Raw genomic sequence first — 20,594 nt, forward strand, 5'->3', positions numbered from 1 at the left:
GGAAGCCACATACCTCGCTACACTGGCGGACAAGCCAGGCCAGTAGAAGCGACCTTTGATGCGGTCATAGGTTTTCTGGAAACCAAGGTGACCAGCATTCATGTCGTTGTGAGAAGCCTGCAGGAAATGAGTACGTAGACAGCGTGGCAGGACAGGAACCCAGCGTTGACCGTCAGGGTCATAGACATGACGGTACAGGACGCAATTGTCAATCTTAAATTGCGTCAGCTGTCGACGAAGGCGGGCGTTAGGCGGGCGCGAAGCCCCTTGAAGGTGGTCTATGATGCGCCGACAGTAAGAGTCTGCAAGTGGCTGAGATTGGAAGAATATGTTGTCATGTGTAGGCATCTCCTCTACAGTGGCCAACGAGAAAGCATGTGAAGAGGGGTCGTGCGAACTTGTCACGGATGGTAGTTGGAGGTCCATTGCATGGTGTCATAGGAAGCGGACAGCGAGAAAGCGTGTCTGCATCCTGATGTTTCTTTCCGCACTTGTAGGTAATAGTAAAGCCGTATTCTTGCAGAGGAAGGATCCACCGACCAAGGCGTCCAGACAAGTTCTTCAGCGTCGAAAGCCAGCATAATGCATGATGGTCTGTAACGATGGTGAAATGGCGGCCGTGAAGATAAGGTCGAAACTTCTATACAGACCAAACGATAGCTAGGCATTCCTGCTCCGTGATGGTGTAATTACCCGCCGTGGTTGCTCAGTGGCTATGGTGTTAGGCTGCTGAGCACGAGTTCGCGGGATCGAATCCCGGCCATGGCGGCCGCATTTCTATGGAGGCGAAATGCGAAAACACCCGTGTACTTAGATTTAGGTGCACGTTAAAGATCCCCAGGTGGTCTAAATTTCCTGAGTCCTCCACTACGGCGCGCCTCATAATCAGAATGTGGTTTTGGCACTTTAAACCCCATAATTTAATTTTTTTTAATGGTGTAATTCTTTTCGGCGTTTGTCAGAACGCGACTTACGTATGCGACGACCCTCTCCCCTAAAGTGTTGTCTCGCTGTAGGAGAATGCCACCAATGCCGTGACCACTAGCATCCGTATGCAGGAGGGTAGGAGCAGCTTCATAAAAATAGCGAAGTATACTGGTTCAGATGTGAGAGCGCGTTTCAGATGGGCGAACGCTTATTCACATTCGGGAGACCACACAAAGGGAACATTAGAACCCAGAAATTTGTGCAGAGGTGACGCTATTGAGGCGAAGTCTCGTATGAATCGACGAAAATAGGAAGCGAGGCCTAAGAAACTGCGCAAATCATTGGTCTTTTCGGGACGAGGGAAGTGCCGAACTGCCGAAACCTTGTCAGGATCTGGACGAATGCCGTCTTTGCTCACCAATGTGATCTAATACCTTGATCGTCTTGCTTGCAAAATGGCATTTCTTGGTGTTTAGCTGAAGTCCAGCGTTGGCAAGGCGCCTGAGAACTTCATCAAGACGTTTCAGGTGCTGAGAGAAGGTTGACGAGAAAACAACATTATCGTCCAGATAGCACAAGCAAGTCTTCCATTTCAAGCCACGAAGAACGGTGTCAGTCATGCGCTTGAACGTTGCGGGCGCGTTGCAGAGCCGAAAGTCATGACATTAAACTCGTAGAGCCCATCTGATGTCGAAAACGATGTTTTCTCTTTATCGTCCTCATGCATAGGTATCTGCCAGTAGCCGGAACGCAGATCGAGACTGGAGAAGTACTCGGCACCCTGCAGGGAATCCAAGGCATCGTCTATTCGCGGCATAGGGTATACGTCCTTGCGTGTGATCTTGTTAGGTGCTCGGTAGTCGATACAAAATCTAACGGAGCCGTGTTTTTTACGAACCAGAACAATGGGGGATGACCACGGGCTAGCAGAGGGGCGTATTATGTTCCGTTGGAGCATGTCGGTGACGTTCTCGTCAATGACTTTCCTCTCGGCTAGCGATACGCGATACGGTCTAAGGCGCACGATGGGTGTGCCATCTGTCTCTATCCGATGCGTTGTAATAGAAGTTTTTCCCAATGAAGATGAATGCGCATCAAACGAAGCTTCATGTTTTTGGAGCAAAGCAAGCAACTGTTGTAACTGCGAAGGTGTCAGGTCGGAACTGATGGCAGCTGAAAGAGCTGAAGGAGATGTGGCCTGTCCAGTACAAGGAATTTCGGAGGAAGCTGCTTCAAAGGAAACAACAGAGATAGACTCCGATTCACTGGCGCAAGCCAATGTATAGTGCCTTTAGGGATGACAATCTCTTCGAATGTCGGGTTTGTAGCGCAGAGAAGTGCAGAGCCATGATCAAACCAAACCAGCCCTGATGCAAAGGCTATCCCTCTTGCGAGGCAGCGTGCAGATGGTAATACGAGCACCTCGCCGCAGTCAATGACACCAGACGTGATACTAACAATGCTTTGATGGCGAGGTGGTTGAGGTGGTAGCGCGGTATCTTCTGCAGCAAGCAAGTGAAGTGGTGCGTCATCTGCATGAAGTTAATAGGTCGGGTCGGTCATGTGGAGAACGCGTTGCCCACAGCAGATGTAGGCGGTGGCCGTAGAAAGAGAATCCATCCCAATATGAGCTGCTGGGCACACGAACTTAGCTCTGCAAATTGCACGTGCTGCTGAACTCCGTCAATGGAAATACGAGCAGTGCACATGGCGGTAGGTCGAATGACGGCCCCTTGAGCAGCGAGTAGCGTAGGTCCATCATAGGGGGTCGCCATTCGACCTACCGCCATGTGCACTGCTCCTATTTATGTATAGTTCAATTTATTTTATATCCTCTCTGATACCCCCTCTCTCTACCCTTTTACTTTCTTACCCTCAGCCTCCCGAGTGTTGACCGTCATTTAGGTGTCAGCAGGCTTCTCTATAGGCAGTTGCAATGTAGTCAGCAGTAATATGCCTTTATTCCTTTATTTATTTATTTCAATAAACAATAGACTACTATTCTGTAAACCCGCCGTGGTTGCTCAGTGGCTGTGGTGTTAGGCTGCTGAGCACGAGGTCGCGGGATCGAATCCCGGCTACGGCGGCCGCATTTCGATGGAGGCGAAATGCGAAAACACCCGTGTACTTAGATTTAGGTGCACGTTAAAGAACTCCAGGTGGTCGAAATTTCCGGAGTCCTCCACTACGGCGTGCCTCATAATCAGAAAGTGGTTTTGGCACGTAAAACCCCCTAATTTTTAACTATTTTGTAATAGCCTTGCAAGCCTTGTCTATTTCTTTGTGGTGTGACTGGCAAATGCATTAATCTTAAGGTATACGAATGGAAAGTGCTCCTATTGACAGAACACCTATCACTCAAGCAGCATAAGGCATCTCGACTTGCTCATCGAGACGGTTTGCCGGCATTGGGTCTTCGTGATGTGTGGCAAATCCTGCTCTCCCGTCACCAAAATCTCATCGCAGTTTCTTTTTAGAGAACGAGTTGGCCTACGACATAATATATAGTCAAATGCGTGCAGGTCTTATTCGTAAGCAACTTGCATAACGTGCCTGCGACACAAAGTGTCTAGTGCGGTGCGGGTATAGACAGACAAAAATAAAACGAAGACGAAGGTACGTTGAATCTTTTTTTCCAGGAATTCAGTTTGAACCGCAAAGAGTCATTGAAGGCAAATCTATAGGTGGCCTTGCAGCTGCGAATCAACGTGCACTCCAATGCAAAGAAGAAAGTCTGTCGCTGCTATGAAAACGAGAAGCGGAGCGATGGAAGGGAAAGGCAGAGTGGTCAGAGGAGTCGTGGCTCGAGTTCTTGCAGTCTTCGCGCTGCGGTGGATGAGCCATGAAAGTTCACTGATACTAATAACTCGGGGTAGCGCCAATCTCGTAATTGTTAATCCAATGACATTACGGGTGGAGCTCACCCACTTTGTAGGTATCCGTCTCACGAAAGAATGTGGGCCGATCCCAAAGGCAGCACAGTGCAGCAACTCGTCTCATAGTTGTCACAGTGGAGCTGTCACGAGGGAAGAATGCGAGAGAAGCTGGCCCGTGACGCGCTTTAAAGAGCCAGTGTCACTCGAGAGAAGCGTGCGTGGCACAACGGTTCGAGCATTGGGCTGCTTTGCAGAAGGACAGAGGTGCGACCCCACCATCGGTCACGCATATCTATTACAGCGTTATAGGCAGATTTCGCCCAATCTAGAGGTATCTAACAGAAAACTCGAGGTGTGTTGAGCGTACGCGATTGTGTCACAGCATGCACAGGCCGGAAAATTTGGAATTTCATTGCGCCGTCAGAAGAAAGCTGCGTTCTACACCGATTTTTGCGCTAAAGATAAACTTCAAGAAAGACCCTCCGATTCTGCCCCAAAATAAGCTCCGAAAATGTAGAACTGTACTCACACAGGCCACACGGAATGGTGTTTGAACGATCACCTTAATGAGCACCGGCCTATCATCGACGCTTTTGCTACGACATTTGCTACGGCATCTGCACCTACGACCAATGTGATATGTGCAAATAGAGCTCTCTTTTCCAGTACACGAGTTCGGGTGGCTCAGACGCTGGGAGCTTTCACACTGCAGCTTTCACGTATTAGCAGCCGTAGCACAAGGAAGCCTTATTTTTCGCATTTTTTGCATTTTTACGGGGAAAACTGTGCCTACGAATCTGTTTGATGCTTTCAGGCAGAAAAAAACCCGTAAGCACGGCTGTCGTTGGCAATCAAAAGTGTATACATTGTGCATTTGCACGTATATTTTTCTTTCACTGTATAGCTGGGTTGAACTATATATTGAGAAGGATAGAGATACGCAAGCTTTAGTGATATGCTGGATATTTTTATATAATGAATCGATCGTTCGCGCCATGCATAATTTCAGTAAAGCATCTTATGTATCCGCTGAAGTGTAGCTCCTCGTGGTTCACCTCTCTATTCTTGTTTGGGTTCGTTTTCTACTATGGCTACAGCGTATGACGCTAAAGCAGCAACAACACTTAGTCTTGAAGGACCGCTATCCAAATCGAAGATTATCTCTTCTCAATTTTTTCCGGGATTTAGCCTATAAGTCGGTATTTTTACTACCTGTCTCACTCACTTGTAAACAGAAGTAGCGCAGAATACAACTAGCGTGTCGAACCGAATCCGAGGCTCGACTATAAACCGGAGCCGTACTACAATTTCGGACGGCATCAAACCAAAACACGAACCGATATTTTTCGGAACGTGCCCGAACACCAGCCTCAATTGAACCCAACAAATAATAATGCTGCCCAGCTTAAAAAAAATCTTCTTAAGGCATGTTTGACGACGCAGTTATTATGACCATTATCTCATACCAATAGATCGGGTCGTGTAGGTCCGAAGTTCTCATGCAAGTCCAAGGTCATATGATATGACGCTTGTGGGATATGTTCACGGGCATTGTTGTTTGAATTTTTGCTGCGGTTCGTTTTCCACGGACTGTCATTGCGAAGTAATCGCTCGGCGCAAGACGCACCTGCAGTATTCGAAATTGAACGCTGTCGCGAATTTATATCGCATGAGCACTGTCTGGTCATATTGGGCACGCCACGCGAATGGTGCACACATATTCGGGTATACGCGTGCACCAGCGATTACTCTAAAAAAATATGGTTGATCCCTCTTTCATGGGAATCGGCAGAACACGAAAGTGAAGCGTGTCTTCACACAAGTTGCTGCATGTTTGTTTCGTGAACTCACTGTTCGCTGTAGCGAAAGACTCACGATTGGTGGGCCGCCGACCGTGTCGCATGTTTGCTTGGCACGCGGCTTCCTGCTGCCGAGTCCCTTCGGCGGAGGTTGGATCCCTTTGGTCCGGCTTGTAGTGTCGTGGGCAGCCAGTTGAGTTGCGACGCGCTCAGCTTCAGGTACGCGAGTGGAAAAGTACGCAGCGTGCGCTGCGAACGCGCGAAGGCGTTCTGCTTCACGCGGCGTGCGTAAAACTTTACTGGCAACAAGGATCAAAAGGTCATTAAGTGGCCAGGAGCCCATAGGCCTCCACAGCCCGTTGGACGACCCGATGTTGTTGGTCGGGGTCCGAGCTGAGCAGAGCAGCCTCCCAATCCTTGGTATTTAACGTTGCGAGCGCTCGTGGTGGGTGCTTGGCTGGGCAGGCCCATATTATATTACTTTAATGTCCGATTGTCTGTCGTGGCACCAGCGGCAAATTTCAAAGTATTCCCCAGGATAAATTTTGGAATAAAGCTTTAAGTTGGCGAAGGTGCCCGTTTGCAACCTCCGCCACGTGACTTCTTGCCCCTTAGCGATTTGTCGCCTGCAGGGTATAGCTTCTTGCTCAGGCGATAGTGGGTGCTGATCTCATAGAAAGAAACCATCCGATCACTCACCGATGCCAGGTCATCGTGGTCAAAAGCGCAGTCGGCAAAATCTCGCGCGATGGAGTGGGTCACTTCGTTCCCGGGCAATGAGAAATGCGCCGGTGCCCAGGTAATCATGACGGGGCGCCGATATCAGTTTCGTTTCAGGATATTAGAATCCCCAGGGGAGATACGCCCCTTAGAAAATTGCGAACAGCTGACGTGGAGTCGCTGGTTATAATCTTTCAGTTCGAAGAGGCGATGGCCAAGGCGATGGCTGGCTCCTCCGCACACTCAATGCTGTGGATCTTAATCGCGCCTCCGGATGTAATAGCACCTCTCTAGTCTATACCACGGCCACGTCATGGGCACTACGGGCTTTATATGGCGATACGTCTACACAGACTACATCTGAGTTATTGCGATATTGCTTGTGGAGTGCTTGGACCCTGGCTAGCCGGTACTCCTCATCGTGAGTGGGGTGCACATTTCTCGGCAAGGGGAGTACCCGGATGTCTTTCCAGTGTATTCAAATTCAAATTCAAGTTTATTTACCAGACAATATGCTGGAAGGTCCGCTGGGCTAAAAGCCGTAAAAACGGCTTGACGGGGCCCAGGTAACCGTTACATGGCAGCGGCTATACAAAATGCAGAGGAAAAGTACTAAGATACACTGTTACAAAAATGAAAAAGATGCAGATCACAATGCATAATATAACATTCATAAATCACACAAATACATTTGAAATGCGATGCACATGAAAATGCATATGCAAATTTCGACACATAGTACCGCATATTTACACTCACACAAACACTCTAGAAGTGCTGCAAAAAATTAATGTTTTTAATAACCGATTTGCAAGCAGCATATACGTTATATATAGTAGATATTTTAAGATACTGAATCTTTTACTAGCAAACAATAGAACAAAAGAAAGAACGTAACTGTTTTTTACTGCAACTGGTTGTGTTTTCATACGTGTTTAGTGTTGTTGGGACGTTGTATGCCAAAGTTTGATATTTATAAGTTGTACGAAATCGCGGTATAGACCATATGTGGGTGTTTCTTGTAGGTACTGTAATAACACGACGCTCTAGACATGATAAGGCTGTAATAAAGTCCGAGAGCACTCTGTTTGAAAAGTAGAGTGTGTTCAACAAGCGGTATGAGTAAATATTGTCAACCCGAACGATACTGAACCTTTCAAATGATTTGCGTGTGTTTCCCAGACGTTCAATGTTTCCAACGTAGCAAATTATCCTTTTTTGTAGGACAAGTATTTTATTTATGTTTCTTTTTGTTGTTGTGCCCCAAATCGGTGAAATGATAGGGTGAAATCGGTGGTATAGGGTCTATACTGACCTTGGGGGACATCAATGTCTCATAATGGGGTCCTATAACGTAAAAATATTCCAATACGTTTTATTCCAGTCTCCTGACATCAAATTTGCGTAACCGCGCGCTGACGCAAGTATCGGGTGGTGACCCGCACGGTTGTCTGAATCGACCAATCAAACGCTCTACTCGTTTATAGGAAGTCACTTCTGTTTGCTTTAAAAACGAATAACATTGCCTACAGTAGCGGCTTGTCTTATCTAATTGGCTGACAAGAGGCTGACTGGCACGTCGAAGCAGCAATCAAGTTTGCGCAGGTCAAGGCTGGATAAGTGCGAAAAGTTTCAGAGAGAAAAGCGCCCAATGTAGAAGAAATATGTTGCAGTAAAACTTTGAATTGGTCGAGTTGGTAGCTAGCTATTCAAAGGGCGCAGCGCGACTGAGATGGAGACAAAGAAACACGAACCACATCAGAAGCGCTGACTCTGTACTGGCATATCGAAACAGCAGCCAAGTTTGCACACTGCAGGCCAAGGCTGGATCAGCGCGAAAAGTTTCACAGAGGGTGAATATGGAAGCAGAAAAAAAATGTAAGTTCAGATACAGAGTGCACACCTTCGCAAGTACATATGTACGAAGGTTGACCCAGCGATAAGGTTTACATCAATTTTAGAAATAGACAACATTGTTTATTCTCACAGAAATTTACATCGTTGGAAAGATGAAACCTTGCCCTACATAATTGCCATCTTTTTCTACGCAATATTGTAGACGGTGCTTCAATTTGTGCATCCCAATGTCGTAGAACTCCGCCGCCAACGCGTTGAGGAAGCGTGTCAGCTCTCCTCTGACTCCATCGTCGCTCCGGAAGCGTTGGCCACTCAAATGTTCCTTTAACCTGGGGAACAAGTAATAATCATAACGCGCGAGGTCTGGACTGCACGGTGGGTGGGGCGTGACAGTCCACTCAAGGTTTGTGAAAAGCTCCTGGGTTTGACGGGATACGTGAGGTTGGGCGTTGTCGTGAAGCAGCGTTACACCGGCTGCCAGTCGTCCTCGCCGGTTGTTCTGGATAGCTCGCCAGAGTTTTCTTAGTGTTGCACAATAACTGTCCGAGTTGATTGTTGGCCCACGTTTTATGAAATCGATCAGCAGTATCCCCTTAAGATCCCCCCCAAAGAACACTGGCCATGACTTTGAAAACCGAAGGACGTTGTTTGAACTTCTTTGCGACTGGTGACTCTGGGTCACGCCACTGTATGAATTTTTTTTTTCGCTTCGGGAGCGAAATGAAACACCCACGTTTCGTCTCGCGTAGCAATGGAGTCCGACAATCCTTCCTTATCTTCTTGACACTTTTGAAGAAACTGGCGAGCACAGTCAAAGCCTTTCGCCTTGTGGTCTGATGTCAATAGCCGAGGTACCCATCGAGCAAAACACTTGTAATACCCCAATTTCTCAAAGTTCTTTCCACTGTACCGTAAGAACTCCCGGGAATCTGAGCAACAAGTTCACAGGCGGTGATCCATCTGTTTTGAAGCATTTCGCGTTAGACCATCTCGATAACCGCTTCCGAAAGTGACGGTCTTCCACTCAGTTCTTCATCGTGGACTTCCTTCTGACCTGCACTAAACTCCCTGCACCACTTTCGAACGTGTTGAGCGGACATACACTTCTCGCCATACACCTCTGTCAACTGACGATGGACATCCGCGGGTGGAGTCCCTTTGGCGTGCAAAAAGCGAATTACGGAACGAATATCGAAATTGACGGGATCAACAATGGGAACCTGCATTTGGGACCGCTGCTGAGCTAAACATAAGTGGCGCAGCGAAGCGCGGCCGGGAGGAATTGAGAGTGGGGGAAAAGCCGCGCTAGCAGTGTTGCCGGATTTCGCCTCCCACGTTCCCGGGTGGCTGGAGCTCTTTGGGAAGCTCATTTCTGGATCAACCCTCGTACCTTAGCATATATATATATATGTATAGTCATATCATAAGAAGCCAACAAACACTGACACCAAGGACAACATAGGGAAAATTACTTGTGCTTAATAAATGAAATAAAGAAACTATAAATTAATGGAAATTAAAGTGGATGAAAAAACAACTTGCCGCAGGTGGCAACCGAACCCACAACCTTCGCATGTCGCGTGCGATGCTCTACCAATTGAGCTACCGCGGCGGCGTTTCCCCATCCACTTTCTTGGGTATTTTCTTGCGAAGGTTGTGGCTTCGGTTCCCACCTGCGGCAAGTTGTTTTTTCATCCACTTTAATTTCCATTTTTTTTACCATTACTTTATTTCATTTATTGAGCACATGCAATTTCCCCTGTGTTGTACTCGGTGTCAGTGTTTGTTGGCTTCTCATTGTATATATATATATATATATATATATATATATATATATATATATATATATATATATATATATATATATATATATATATATATATATATATATAGAACGAGCGTGATACACTGCGCGCGTGGCATCTTAGCTTTCCCATGATGCGTGTATTTATATGTCCACTTGTCTCGAATAACAACATTTGCTGAAGCTAGCGCTTGTGTGCGTCGACTTGCTTGTTGTCAATATTCTTAAACATCCCTATCTCTCTTGATTTGGGAAGTTGCAGCAAAGAACACATGGGACGAAAGAAGAGACAATACGAAGCGTCCCCCGTGTTCTTTGCGGTAACTTCCCAAATCTTGATCCACCAACTGGCCTACAATCACATTCTTGTATAAGTTAACTTACCTATCTATTCCATGAGTTCTATCAGTATAGATCGATTATATCTGTTATCTTTCATTCACAGAAGCTAGCAAAAGGTAATCGACCGGTTATACAGGAACAGCCGATTTCTTTCTTCTTGCAGATGCAGCAAGAAATGCAGCCTGAGCCCGTGTTCCTGCCATACCCGCCTGGAGGGGTCGACATCCATGCACTGGCACCGGCGCCCCCTTCCGGCTTTTCCCAGATAAGCACGGCCGGTGGTAGGGTGAGTATCTTCGCCACCAACCTTCCCTTCCGCGTATCTCTTCCCTCCCCCGTATCCTTCTTGCATCGCGCACCACAGAGCGATGGGATGGCGTCGTTCACGACGGCTCCTCCGAGGTCCGCCAGGGTATGATCCGGCGGGCAGGGGCCGTCAGCGAAGGCCTCACAGAAGTCCGGGGCCCCTTCCCAGTTTCGCCTAGCCTTTCAATAAAGAAAATGTTTCCATCATCATCATCATCATCATCATCATCATCATCATCATCATCATCATCATCATCACAGGTGACGCTTGCGTGCCACGCGCTACCGCATCAGGCTAGATCATGTAGCTGCCAGAAGACGAGGGCCTCGTTCCTGCTCGAACTGTTCGGAAACTTCGAATATTCTTCAGGCAAACTGTCAAGTCGACTTCCGCAATGGTTGTCGTGCAAGACGTGCAGGCCGGTGTGCGACGGAGTGGACGGTGTCAAATGTAAATACCACGCGACGTGTGCGGGTGACACGTACTGGACCTGAAGCGTAATGATCAAGGTTTACAAGTCCTTATGTTTGCCTTCAGCAAGCCACACTCCTCGTCAGCTTGAAGTTTGCTCTAGGCTGAGGTTTCCCGTCTTCCTTTGAGCTTTCTCACAGTTGTCGTAGGAATCCTCTCCGAAGGAACCAAGGATTCCAGCTAGATAGCTTCAAGACAATGTTCTGTGTGCAAACGGCCCGGGCCTTACACCATCCTTTACTTGGGCTTGGAGATCGACAATAGTCGAGCAATAAGGAGCGTGTCTCAAACAGGCGCGGATGCAGGTTTTTTTTTTTTCTGGGGGGGGGGGGGGGGGCTGGCTTGTGCATGCAGTTGACGAGAACGATAGGTGGCCACAATTATCTCCGCTCATTTACTGCTAAATCCTTTACTGTGAATCCTTCACTGCTAAACAGATGAAAATATCTTGCATACTGATATTATGTTATCCTCTAAATCTGCATATGTATTCTTGTTTGCACTCACGAAAGGAGGTGCACTTAATGCGCATTATTCCGCCTGAAGTGTTCTTGTCGAGCAGCTTATGTAGGTCTGGCCAATAAGATGTTCTATGTTCTGTTGTGACAGAAAAGAAACGATGTCAATGCGCTCTCACTTTTTATGTATCTCGTGATCAAAGGATGAGTGGTTGCCTGTGCGTTTGTGTTTGTATTTAGTTACGACATTATTCCGTGTTTCTGTGAGGTCATTGTAGCCACATATATTTGTCTGTAACAACTTTTCTTGTCCGTAAGGGGTGACACCGGAGCTCCGGTACCGCTCGTAGGCGTCCAGGGAGCCCGATGTCACCCTAAGGGGCAGGGGTTAGTAGACGAAGCGGTTTGCCGCTTCGGCTGCAAGACGGACAATGCTGTCCTGTGCCGCCGGCTCTTCGCTATGAAGCGCGGTCTCCCATGCGTCTTCGTCCTTGAATTAATTATATCCCGGGGTGTAGCTGCACTCACACAGGTTATGTCTTAGAGTTCCTATTTTATCGCAGAATCTGCATAATTGGTCCTCTGGATTTCCCGTTTGCATGAGTTATCTCCATCTGGGAGACGTGGTTCTTGGTTTGTGGGCGGCGCCATGTGACTGCCTCTGTGGACCCGTCAGGCACCCAGCCGAGAGTGGATAATTCCTGCGACCTAATCTGTAGTGCTCTTTGACCTCGTGGTAGGTCGTGAGCGTTTTCACCTTAAAGTTAGGTTGAGGCCATCCTCCCCTCCCCCCCTCCCGCCGGATTATGAGCGCTCGGGCGAGGGCGTTGGCGGCTTCGTTTCCTTCGATGTTGGAGTGAGCGGGGCACCAGGTTAGGGTGATCCCTCTGTTTATGTTGCCTTTAGATATTATGCTGTACGCGTAGTCTGATATTTTGCCTTTGCAGGAATTTCTTACTGCCGATTTGCTGTCGCTAACGATCACCCTCGCGTCCATACTAATGCACGCTAGGGCGATCGCCGCTTCCTCCGCTGCCGTGGCGTCTACTCCGCTTGTATATATCGCGCCCTTTTCTACTCCGGACCCGTCGACTACCACTGAGACGGTGCTTCCGTCTTCGCCAAGGGCGGCGTCTGTGATCGCAACCGTCTCGGGTGGCATTCTGCTTAGCTTTGTTGCCAAGTGTTTGGCTCTGTGCTGGCGCCTTTCCTGATCGTGTTGCGGGCGCATGTTCTTAGGTATCGGTGTGACTGTGACGGCTTTCCTAATTTTGGACTCTATGTGGAATGTCGGGTATTTGGTTCCTCTGTTCTCCTGTAGTCCTACCCAGTTTAGAATCAGGCGGTTCGACTCAGGCGTTCGAGTTGTGCCGTTCTCGCCACTTCCGCGAACTCTTGCCATGTGTTATGCACCCCAATCCCCTCTAGTGCCTCGGTTGAGGTCGAGATTGGTAGTCCCAGTGCACCTTTCGTGCATTTCCTTATTATTGCGTCTAACTTGTTTCTTTCTGGTTTTTTGAGATTAAGGAATGGGGTTGAGTAGCAGATCCGACGCAATATGAAGGCCTGGACCAGCCTTAACTTGTTCCTTTCCTTTAGCCCTCGACCTCTGGCCGAGATTCTTCTTATGATGCTTATCACTTGGTTTGCGTGCGCGTCTAGCTTAGCAATAGTCGTGTGGTTGTTTCCTGTTTTGCTTTTGAGCATGCCCAGAATTCCGATCTCATCTACTTGCGGAATTTCTTTCCCGTCTAAGTCTATCGAGATTTTGGGAGGGGATGCGTTGTCTGTCCTCGTCCGGGGCCTGATGATTACTAGTTCCGACTGCGTCGGGGAGCAGCTCAGCCCTTTACTTTCGGCATGGAGGTCTATCATGTCGGCTGCCCGCTGGAGCTTGATGCCTTTTTTAATATTATACGCTTTTAAAAGATCGCCTGTTGCAGATAGCATAATTCTAGTCGGTGGACTGGAATGCTATCGAGCGGATATTACTTGCACAATAAATCGAAATGCGTAATCGAAATGAAGAAGAAATTTCCAATTAAAATTGTAATTAATCCACGGCGCATATTCTAAATTACATATTGCAGCCGGTTATTTCAAAAGGCGTATTCAGTTGGAGCTAATTCTCAGGATGACAGCAATTTCGAGACATTCATTCCCAAAGTGTGCAACGAAATACTCCGGTGTTATAGTCACTAATTCAAATCTTAAAACGGTAGTTTATTGAAAAAAAAAGTTTGGGGAACAATTGCATTTTTACGACAAGTTTGACGACGCAAATCTTGAAATCCATGCGACCCCTAGAATTCATTGCTAGACATGCCTTATAGGGTGTTTCAGCGAATGCTTTAAAAAAACGTTTGAAAATTGCCGGTGGCAGATAGCACAATTCTAGTCCGCGATCTGGTCTACTTGAATAGGCGGGTATTACCTGCGCAAAATATTGAACTGCATAATCGACTAATTAACAAAGAATTCACTGATAAATTTAACCGAATTACTTTATGGCACATATTACAATTTACAAATTCGAGCAGTTTAGACGGCAAGGCATATCCACTTGAAAATGATTGTGTGAATGACAATATTTACGAGAGATACCCTGTGAAACTTGCGGTAAAAAAAAATGCACTGTCGTTCCATTTACTTTCTTAGAACGTCGTTTTATGCATTGAAGCACAAAAGTAACTGAAACGGCAGTGCATTCTCCGCAACTGGCGCCATCCAGAGAACTCGTTCCAAGTGGATTCACCTTGCGAACTCCCCAGCTAGAAATCGTAAATTGCAATACGTGCCTAATGTAATTCGTTCAAATAATAATTAGTGGATTTTTAATTAGTTGATTATGCATTGCGATTTTCTGCCCAAGTAATGTTCGCCTCTTCGAGTAGACCAGCTCATGGACTAGAATTGCGCTATCCACAAGAGGGAATTTAAAAAATATATATATTTGAAAGCGTTCGCTGAAACGCCTGGTATAAGTGCTTCTTTTTGCAAGCTGCATGACGGATCTGCACTGGTCTTGCGTTTCGCGCAGTATTTAGTGTTGGTTGCTGTTATACTTTCTTTTCATGTGGTGCCTTTCTGTACTACCTTGTGTAGTATGTTGCCGATGCCTCCTCATTCGCTTTTTCTGCTCAGACTTTTTGACGCGTGCATTTTATTGCAGATAAAACAACATGAAAAAGTTCGTCCATGCGCACTGCTTCTATTCGCAGCCACCCTTGGACTCCAAATACCAGGACACGTAAGTGTCACATGGCTGCGTCTTTTCTGCCAAATTGTCGTTGCGATTTTCGTTCCCCAAGTATCGTCTTCTAAATGTTTTCTAAAAATTGCCTGTGGCAGATAGCGCAAGTCTAAGCTTTTATCTAAATGATTTGATGAGGTGGACATTAGTTCTAGGAGAAGTCAAAATGCTTCATTAAATAATTAACATAGCCGAGCTAATTAACGTTTAAATCATTTACTTTGAAGCACTTATTTAAATCAAAACAAATTATAACCGCTGAGTTCACAAGGCGTATCCACTTGGAGCAAATTCTCGGGACTGCGCCATTTACAAGATATGAATCTGCTACGTATCCGACGAAATGCATTGGCCTTTCAGTGACTCCTTTTAAGAAAAACGCTGTTTTATGCACCGAAGCACAAATCTAAATGAAACACCAATGCACTTCGTCGGACGCATTGAAAAGTAATATCTCGAAAGTGGTGCAGTCCTGAGAATTCTTTCCAAGTGGATACGCCTTGAGAAATCACAAATTTAGATGAAGGATTAGAAGCGTCTTATCTGCCCCTGACAATTTTGTAAAGTTTTGGACCTTCTAAAAAAAAAAGGTATATCCTCCCGAGTGCCTTCGCGCTCTTCCGCCGTTCTACGGCTTGATGTATAAGTAAAGAAATAAGCTTGAAATGTGTCAAACTGCTGATTGCAGCTATTATCACAGGAGTTCATCCAGATGTTCCTCGGAAATAAAGTTGATTTGATTTGATTGGTTCTTAAAGAAGCTGGTAGGTTAGCTGGGTGAAAAGCTCAGGGGACCGTTGCAGATAGGGGACCGTTGCGAAGATATGCCTTGTCAAAGGCAAAATGATAACCAGCCGATGAAATCTAACGAAATGAAGCAAATGATACAAGCCAGCGTTCTTATCAATCACACAATTACGCTTAAAATGTAGCGGTAGAAAAGAAAGAGCATAATAATTGGCCAACAACACCATCAATATCATATATAGGTACTTAGTCCCTTTCTAAGACACAATAGAAAAAAACGTATAAAGGCAAATGTGCCTTTACGCTCACCAGCTGTATCACATGCCTACAGGGTTTCGCTTCGCGTGATGTCCATTGGTGCTGTCCATTGATCGAGTTCGCGTTCATCTGCCTTTTTTTTTTCTCTAGTGCTCTCGCTGCCTGTCAGTGCAATTAAGGGTTATCGACGTGAGGAAGGTATTTCGTTTTATAGATGAACAATTTTATCACCTAAGAGTATATCGTGAACAAGGGTGCAGGACCCTAATTCACTAAAGTTTCATATATTTCCTTTTGTGTTTCCGTGTTTTGTACTGCTTAAAACTAAGTTTAGCAGTTGAGACAGCACTTCTGCGCAACACACGCAGTGGATTTGCCGGCGAAGAAAATTGGAGGATTTGCTTTTACATCGTCCTAATGGTCATCCTCTTGGCAGCCCTGATCGCCATTATTCTCGCCGTCGTGATCAGCTCCTCCGGAAGAGGTACGTGCTACCATTAACTCACTCGCACACCGCGCATGCACGATGCGAAAGGCCAAATAGTTTCAGTTGGCCGACTAGTCCCAGTTAACAGTCTACTGAATGTCAAACTTGCCTCTAAAGAAACAGAACAAGGAACAAAAACGACGTATCGGTGTTTCGTCTGCTTAGCGGTAAACATGATTTGCGAACCCCAATGAAGCCAAGTTATTCTCAAACACTTCAGCCTAACGCTCTGGTGCTTCCATCTCTGTCACCTGGCATCTTTGCACGAGGTACATAAGGTGCTGATGGCGCATGTACAGAGCGCCGTTTAGCTAGCACATGAGAAACTGGTGGGTGTGGTCAAGGCAATGGTAAAGCGTGATATCGCTGCGCTAAAAGATTCTTTAGAACTGTGAAGAATGTTTCAGCGGTGTTCCCCCTGTATAAATGAGCAGGGGGGGGGGGAGCGCTTTCTTATGGCGGCCATTGTCAATGTGGCGTCGCAAAGCACCTATTATGCAGGGACGCCCTAGGATTGGGGACAAACACTGCTTTCCAAGCGCTGAGGTCGCATAAGGGCAGAGAACCAAGCCGGGAAGATCTTTGCAGCTGTTTTGCCGGTATACGCAACCGGCCTAGCTCTAGTCTGCCATCTGCATAGCCACGACAAATTCTGTGGTGCAAGGCCCGCTGCTGCTGTACTAAAGGCGCCTAGAAGCCAGGTCTAGACATCTCATTCGGGTTAAGAGAGGGCTGTATGGCTGAAATAACGCGTGTTGCGACCTATTGTGACACAATGTTTACCAAAAGAGCACGAATAGTTTCATACGGGGGCCACCTCTTATATTTTACATAATTGCTGCTCTAACGCGAAAATGTAGTTGCACGTTCGTTGACGCGCAGTTAATTGATGATTTACCTCCGACGAGAACATTCACACAACAAAAAAGTGACTCAAACGATCTGTAGTTAGCGAAACTTCATAAAATAAGGTGCGTTACCGGCTTTACAACCACCTTTCATGGCTCCAGTAACTGGGAAATACGTAAAATATAACAAGCTTAGAGATAAGTTAAAGCTCTTTATTGCGTAGGACAAGATTGTGAGTTGAACTGCTTTGCCACAATCGGACACACCGGGTGTCCTTCTTGTGAACGAAGAAAATGTCATCAGATTTATTATTTACTTGGTTTACCGTCAAGGCGCGCGTTAATGCTGTCCAGTCAAAGGCAGACCAGATTTGGTATATCGGAAAGTAAATTTGTTGCAACGCAGGAAATATCACCCCAACGCGGAAAAACTGAGAGAAAGGGTGATGCATCAGATGTTGTCACTGACTTTGTTGGACGTCATAGTCCACTGGGGGAACGGTGGTGTAAGCCACCTCCAATAGAAGAGAAAGCCTCCGCGTCCTGTGGCATTATAGTTTAATTATGTATAGATTAAACTGCCAGCCGCGTCCAGGTGGCAAGGCAGTTGCTTATATACGTATGGTTAGCGGTAAAAAGGAAGAAACAAGTTCCGGAAACAACAATATGCTTGTTAAGTTCTCAACTGATAACGTTAGCGGGAAATATGAATCACGCGATATAACACGTGTTCAGTGCAAACGAAAGGGGGATACCAGAATGGTGCAAAAAAGCAAATTATAGTAATGGCTATACCAAGGACAAAGAAGAGCACTGGGGGCGGGAATAGAAAACATAAAGTCGCCGTACGACGAATTGAAAATAAAATAAAAAGAATCTACTGATCTCTCTGGGCGCAACTTCGAAAAACAACCTTGTTTTTTTGGTTTCGACATGAAAGACTTCACGCTGTTAGCATAAACATTTATTTGCTTGTTTAATACCCACAAAGGAGTTTCAGGGGAGAATAATAGCGGGAATAGGGGCGAAGAGTACAGTACATGAAGACAATTCAAAGTTATAAGCCTAAAATGGAACAAAGAACACGTCATCGTGAGCAAAAAAAAAAAGAAGAAAGGAAACTCGCACTTTCGCCCGGAAGGTGAAGCACCGATTGCGATAGCAAATTAGTAGACAGCTATACGAAGTGAGGATAGTAGTTTTACCGGCCATATGAGCTCGTAAACATTTGCATTTTAAGTAAATTAACACGCATGGTGCGAGGAGCGCACAAGCAAACATGAAACACATCTAGCTCGATGACCGCTGAAGCTCGCTCTTCAAACGCTGGAGTGAGGAAGCACGGCAATAGCAGCGAGCGAATTGACCATCTTGCTGCATCTCGCTTCGACGAGAAATAAGCGGTGAACTCAGTCCGCGTCGCTGGTCGCTTTCAAGAGGAGGAATGCGCGGCCGCGCCATTCGGCAGCAGCCGCTGCAGTAGAACGCCCCCTTCCCCCACCCCTCCCCCCGTGCCTTGCGCGCGACGGAAGACGGCGCGTTCCCCCCCCCCCCCCCCCCCCCCCCGCGAGGGCGCGCGATTTCGCTCGCACAGCATATGGCGAGCGGGTATCATCGCCGCCCGGACTTTATGTGGAACGTCACGATGGCGCCGACGACGACGGCAAAAATGCGCCTGGATATAGTTACGACCACAATAACACTGACGAACAGCAAAATAACAATGGCAGTATTTCGACTCCGCTGTAGCCATACCTGACGCAAGATGACGGGCAGTCCAGTCACAAAAACCATCAAAATAAAAAGCATGCAAAGATGGATAAAAATATGAAGATATGGATGATTCAATGGCGACTCAATACAAAATATCATCAACATCATCAACATGATTTTTTATTGTCAGCACTTCATACAAGGTGAGAAAGGGAGAGCCGGAAGAAAAGCCGAAATTTCTTCCGCTTGAAAAAGCTCCGGTCTCCCAGACAGGCACGGTAGCGGCTGGTTTATCAATACAATCATGCATAAAGTGCTGATATAAGAGTATTTTAAACGCAAGTACACGTACATACTTTCATGTTACTACATAGAAACTAGCTACAATATAGTTCTTTGAAGTAACTCCCAGTATAGGATTACAATCTGTTATCTTGCATATTATTATTTAACACAGACTCAATCGCATATATCATAACAATGCAAAAGCAATATATATATTGCTACGGCACAATATGTGCGATCACGAAAGGCCAGCAGTGTGAAGACGACGACGACGCTTAGATGCTAGCGCGGGCTGTTGCCTCTTGGCCTAGCGCAGCGTATTTTCCTTGTAAATATATTTGTACATAGCTTTTCGTCTGCGTCATCCTACGTAACATATCTGGTGGAGGTGGACGTTCCCTGTACCTCGTCACGGAGCTTCGCAGTGGACGGTACGTCGAGCCTTCCTTCATGGCTCCCGGCGACGACAACCCGACTCCGCCGGCTCCGACACCTGATGCCCCTTCGACGACCTACATCACTCTCCCCGCTACCCGTGATCCTGGCGTATTCTCGGGCCACGATGGGGAAGACGTCGATGACTGGATCAGCCTCTATGAACACGTCAGCCGCAATAACCGGTGGGACCCTACTATTATGCTCGCCAACGTAGTCTTTTACCTCGGTGGCACACCTCGAGTTTGGTATCGCACGCACGAAGATGAGCTCACCAGTTGGGATTCACTTAAGACACAGCTTCGAGACTTGTTCGGCAACCCCTACGGTCAAAAACTTGCCGCGCAGAAGGCGCTTTCCGGCCGTGTGCAGACGTCAACAGAGCCCTATGTCACGTACATTCAGGACGTCTTGGCTCTGTGCCGCAAAGTTGACACCCACATGACTGAGTCAGACAAGGTTTCCCACATCCTCAAAGGCATTGCCGATGACGCAACATTATTGAACCGTCATGTAGTCCTTGGGCGTCACCGGTTGTGCTGGTAAAAAAGTAGGATGGCTCACGGCGCTTTTGCGTGGATTATCGGCACCTTAACAGGGTTACCAAAAAGGACGTGTACCCCCTACCTCGGATTGATGACGCCCTTGACTGCCTCTACGGTGCTCGCTATTTCTCCTCTATTGACCTTCGCTCCGGCTATTGGCAGATTGCCGTGGACGATCTCGACCGCGAGAAGACTGCCTTTGTGACACCCGACGGTCTTTATCAATTCAAGGTGATGCCTTTCGGCCTATGTAACGCTCCTGCCACTTTTGAACGCATGATGGACTCCCTTCTTCACGGTTTCAAATGGTCCACGTGCTTGTGCTACTTGGACGACGTTATCGTATTCTCCCCAACGTTCGCTACGCACCTCGAGCGCCTCTCAGCAGTCCTGGACGTTTTTCGGCGAGCCGGTCTGCAACTCAACGCATCGAAGTGCCGATTCGGCCGTCGCCAGATTACC

At 46.9% G+C, this 20,594-nt stretch overlaps 1 protein-coding gene across 1 annotated transcript in view; it reads left to right on the forward strand.

The window, feature by feature from the left end:
- The first annotated feature begins 1,660 nt into the window (after positions 1-1,660).
- The window catches only part of LOC135919571 (uncharacterized), an 85,328-nt gene continuing 66,394 nt past the window's right edge, over positions 1,661-20,594 (forward strand). The window contains exons 1-4 of the mRNA XM_070522761.1: positions 1,661-1,747; positions 10,489-10,611; positions 14,783-14,811; positions 16,188-16,303. Of these exons, the coding sequence (XP_070378862.1) occupies positions 10,489-10,611; positions 14,783-14,811; positions 16,188-16,303 (268 nt within the window). The 5' untranslated portion in view covers positions 1,661-1,747. The remainder of the gene's footprint in view (positions 1,748-10,488; positions 10,612-14,782; positions 14,812-16,187; positions 16,304-20,594) is intronic.

Source organism: Dermacentor albipictus, chromosome 8, assembly GCF_038994185.2.
Source record: "Dermacentor albipictus isolate Rhodes 1998 colony chromosome 8, USDA_Dalb.pri_finalv2, whole genome shotgun sequence".
Lineage (NCBI taxonomy): Eukaryota > Metazoa > Arthropoda > Arachnida > Ixodida > Ixodidae > Dermacentor > Dermacentor albipictus.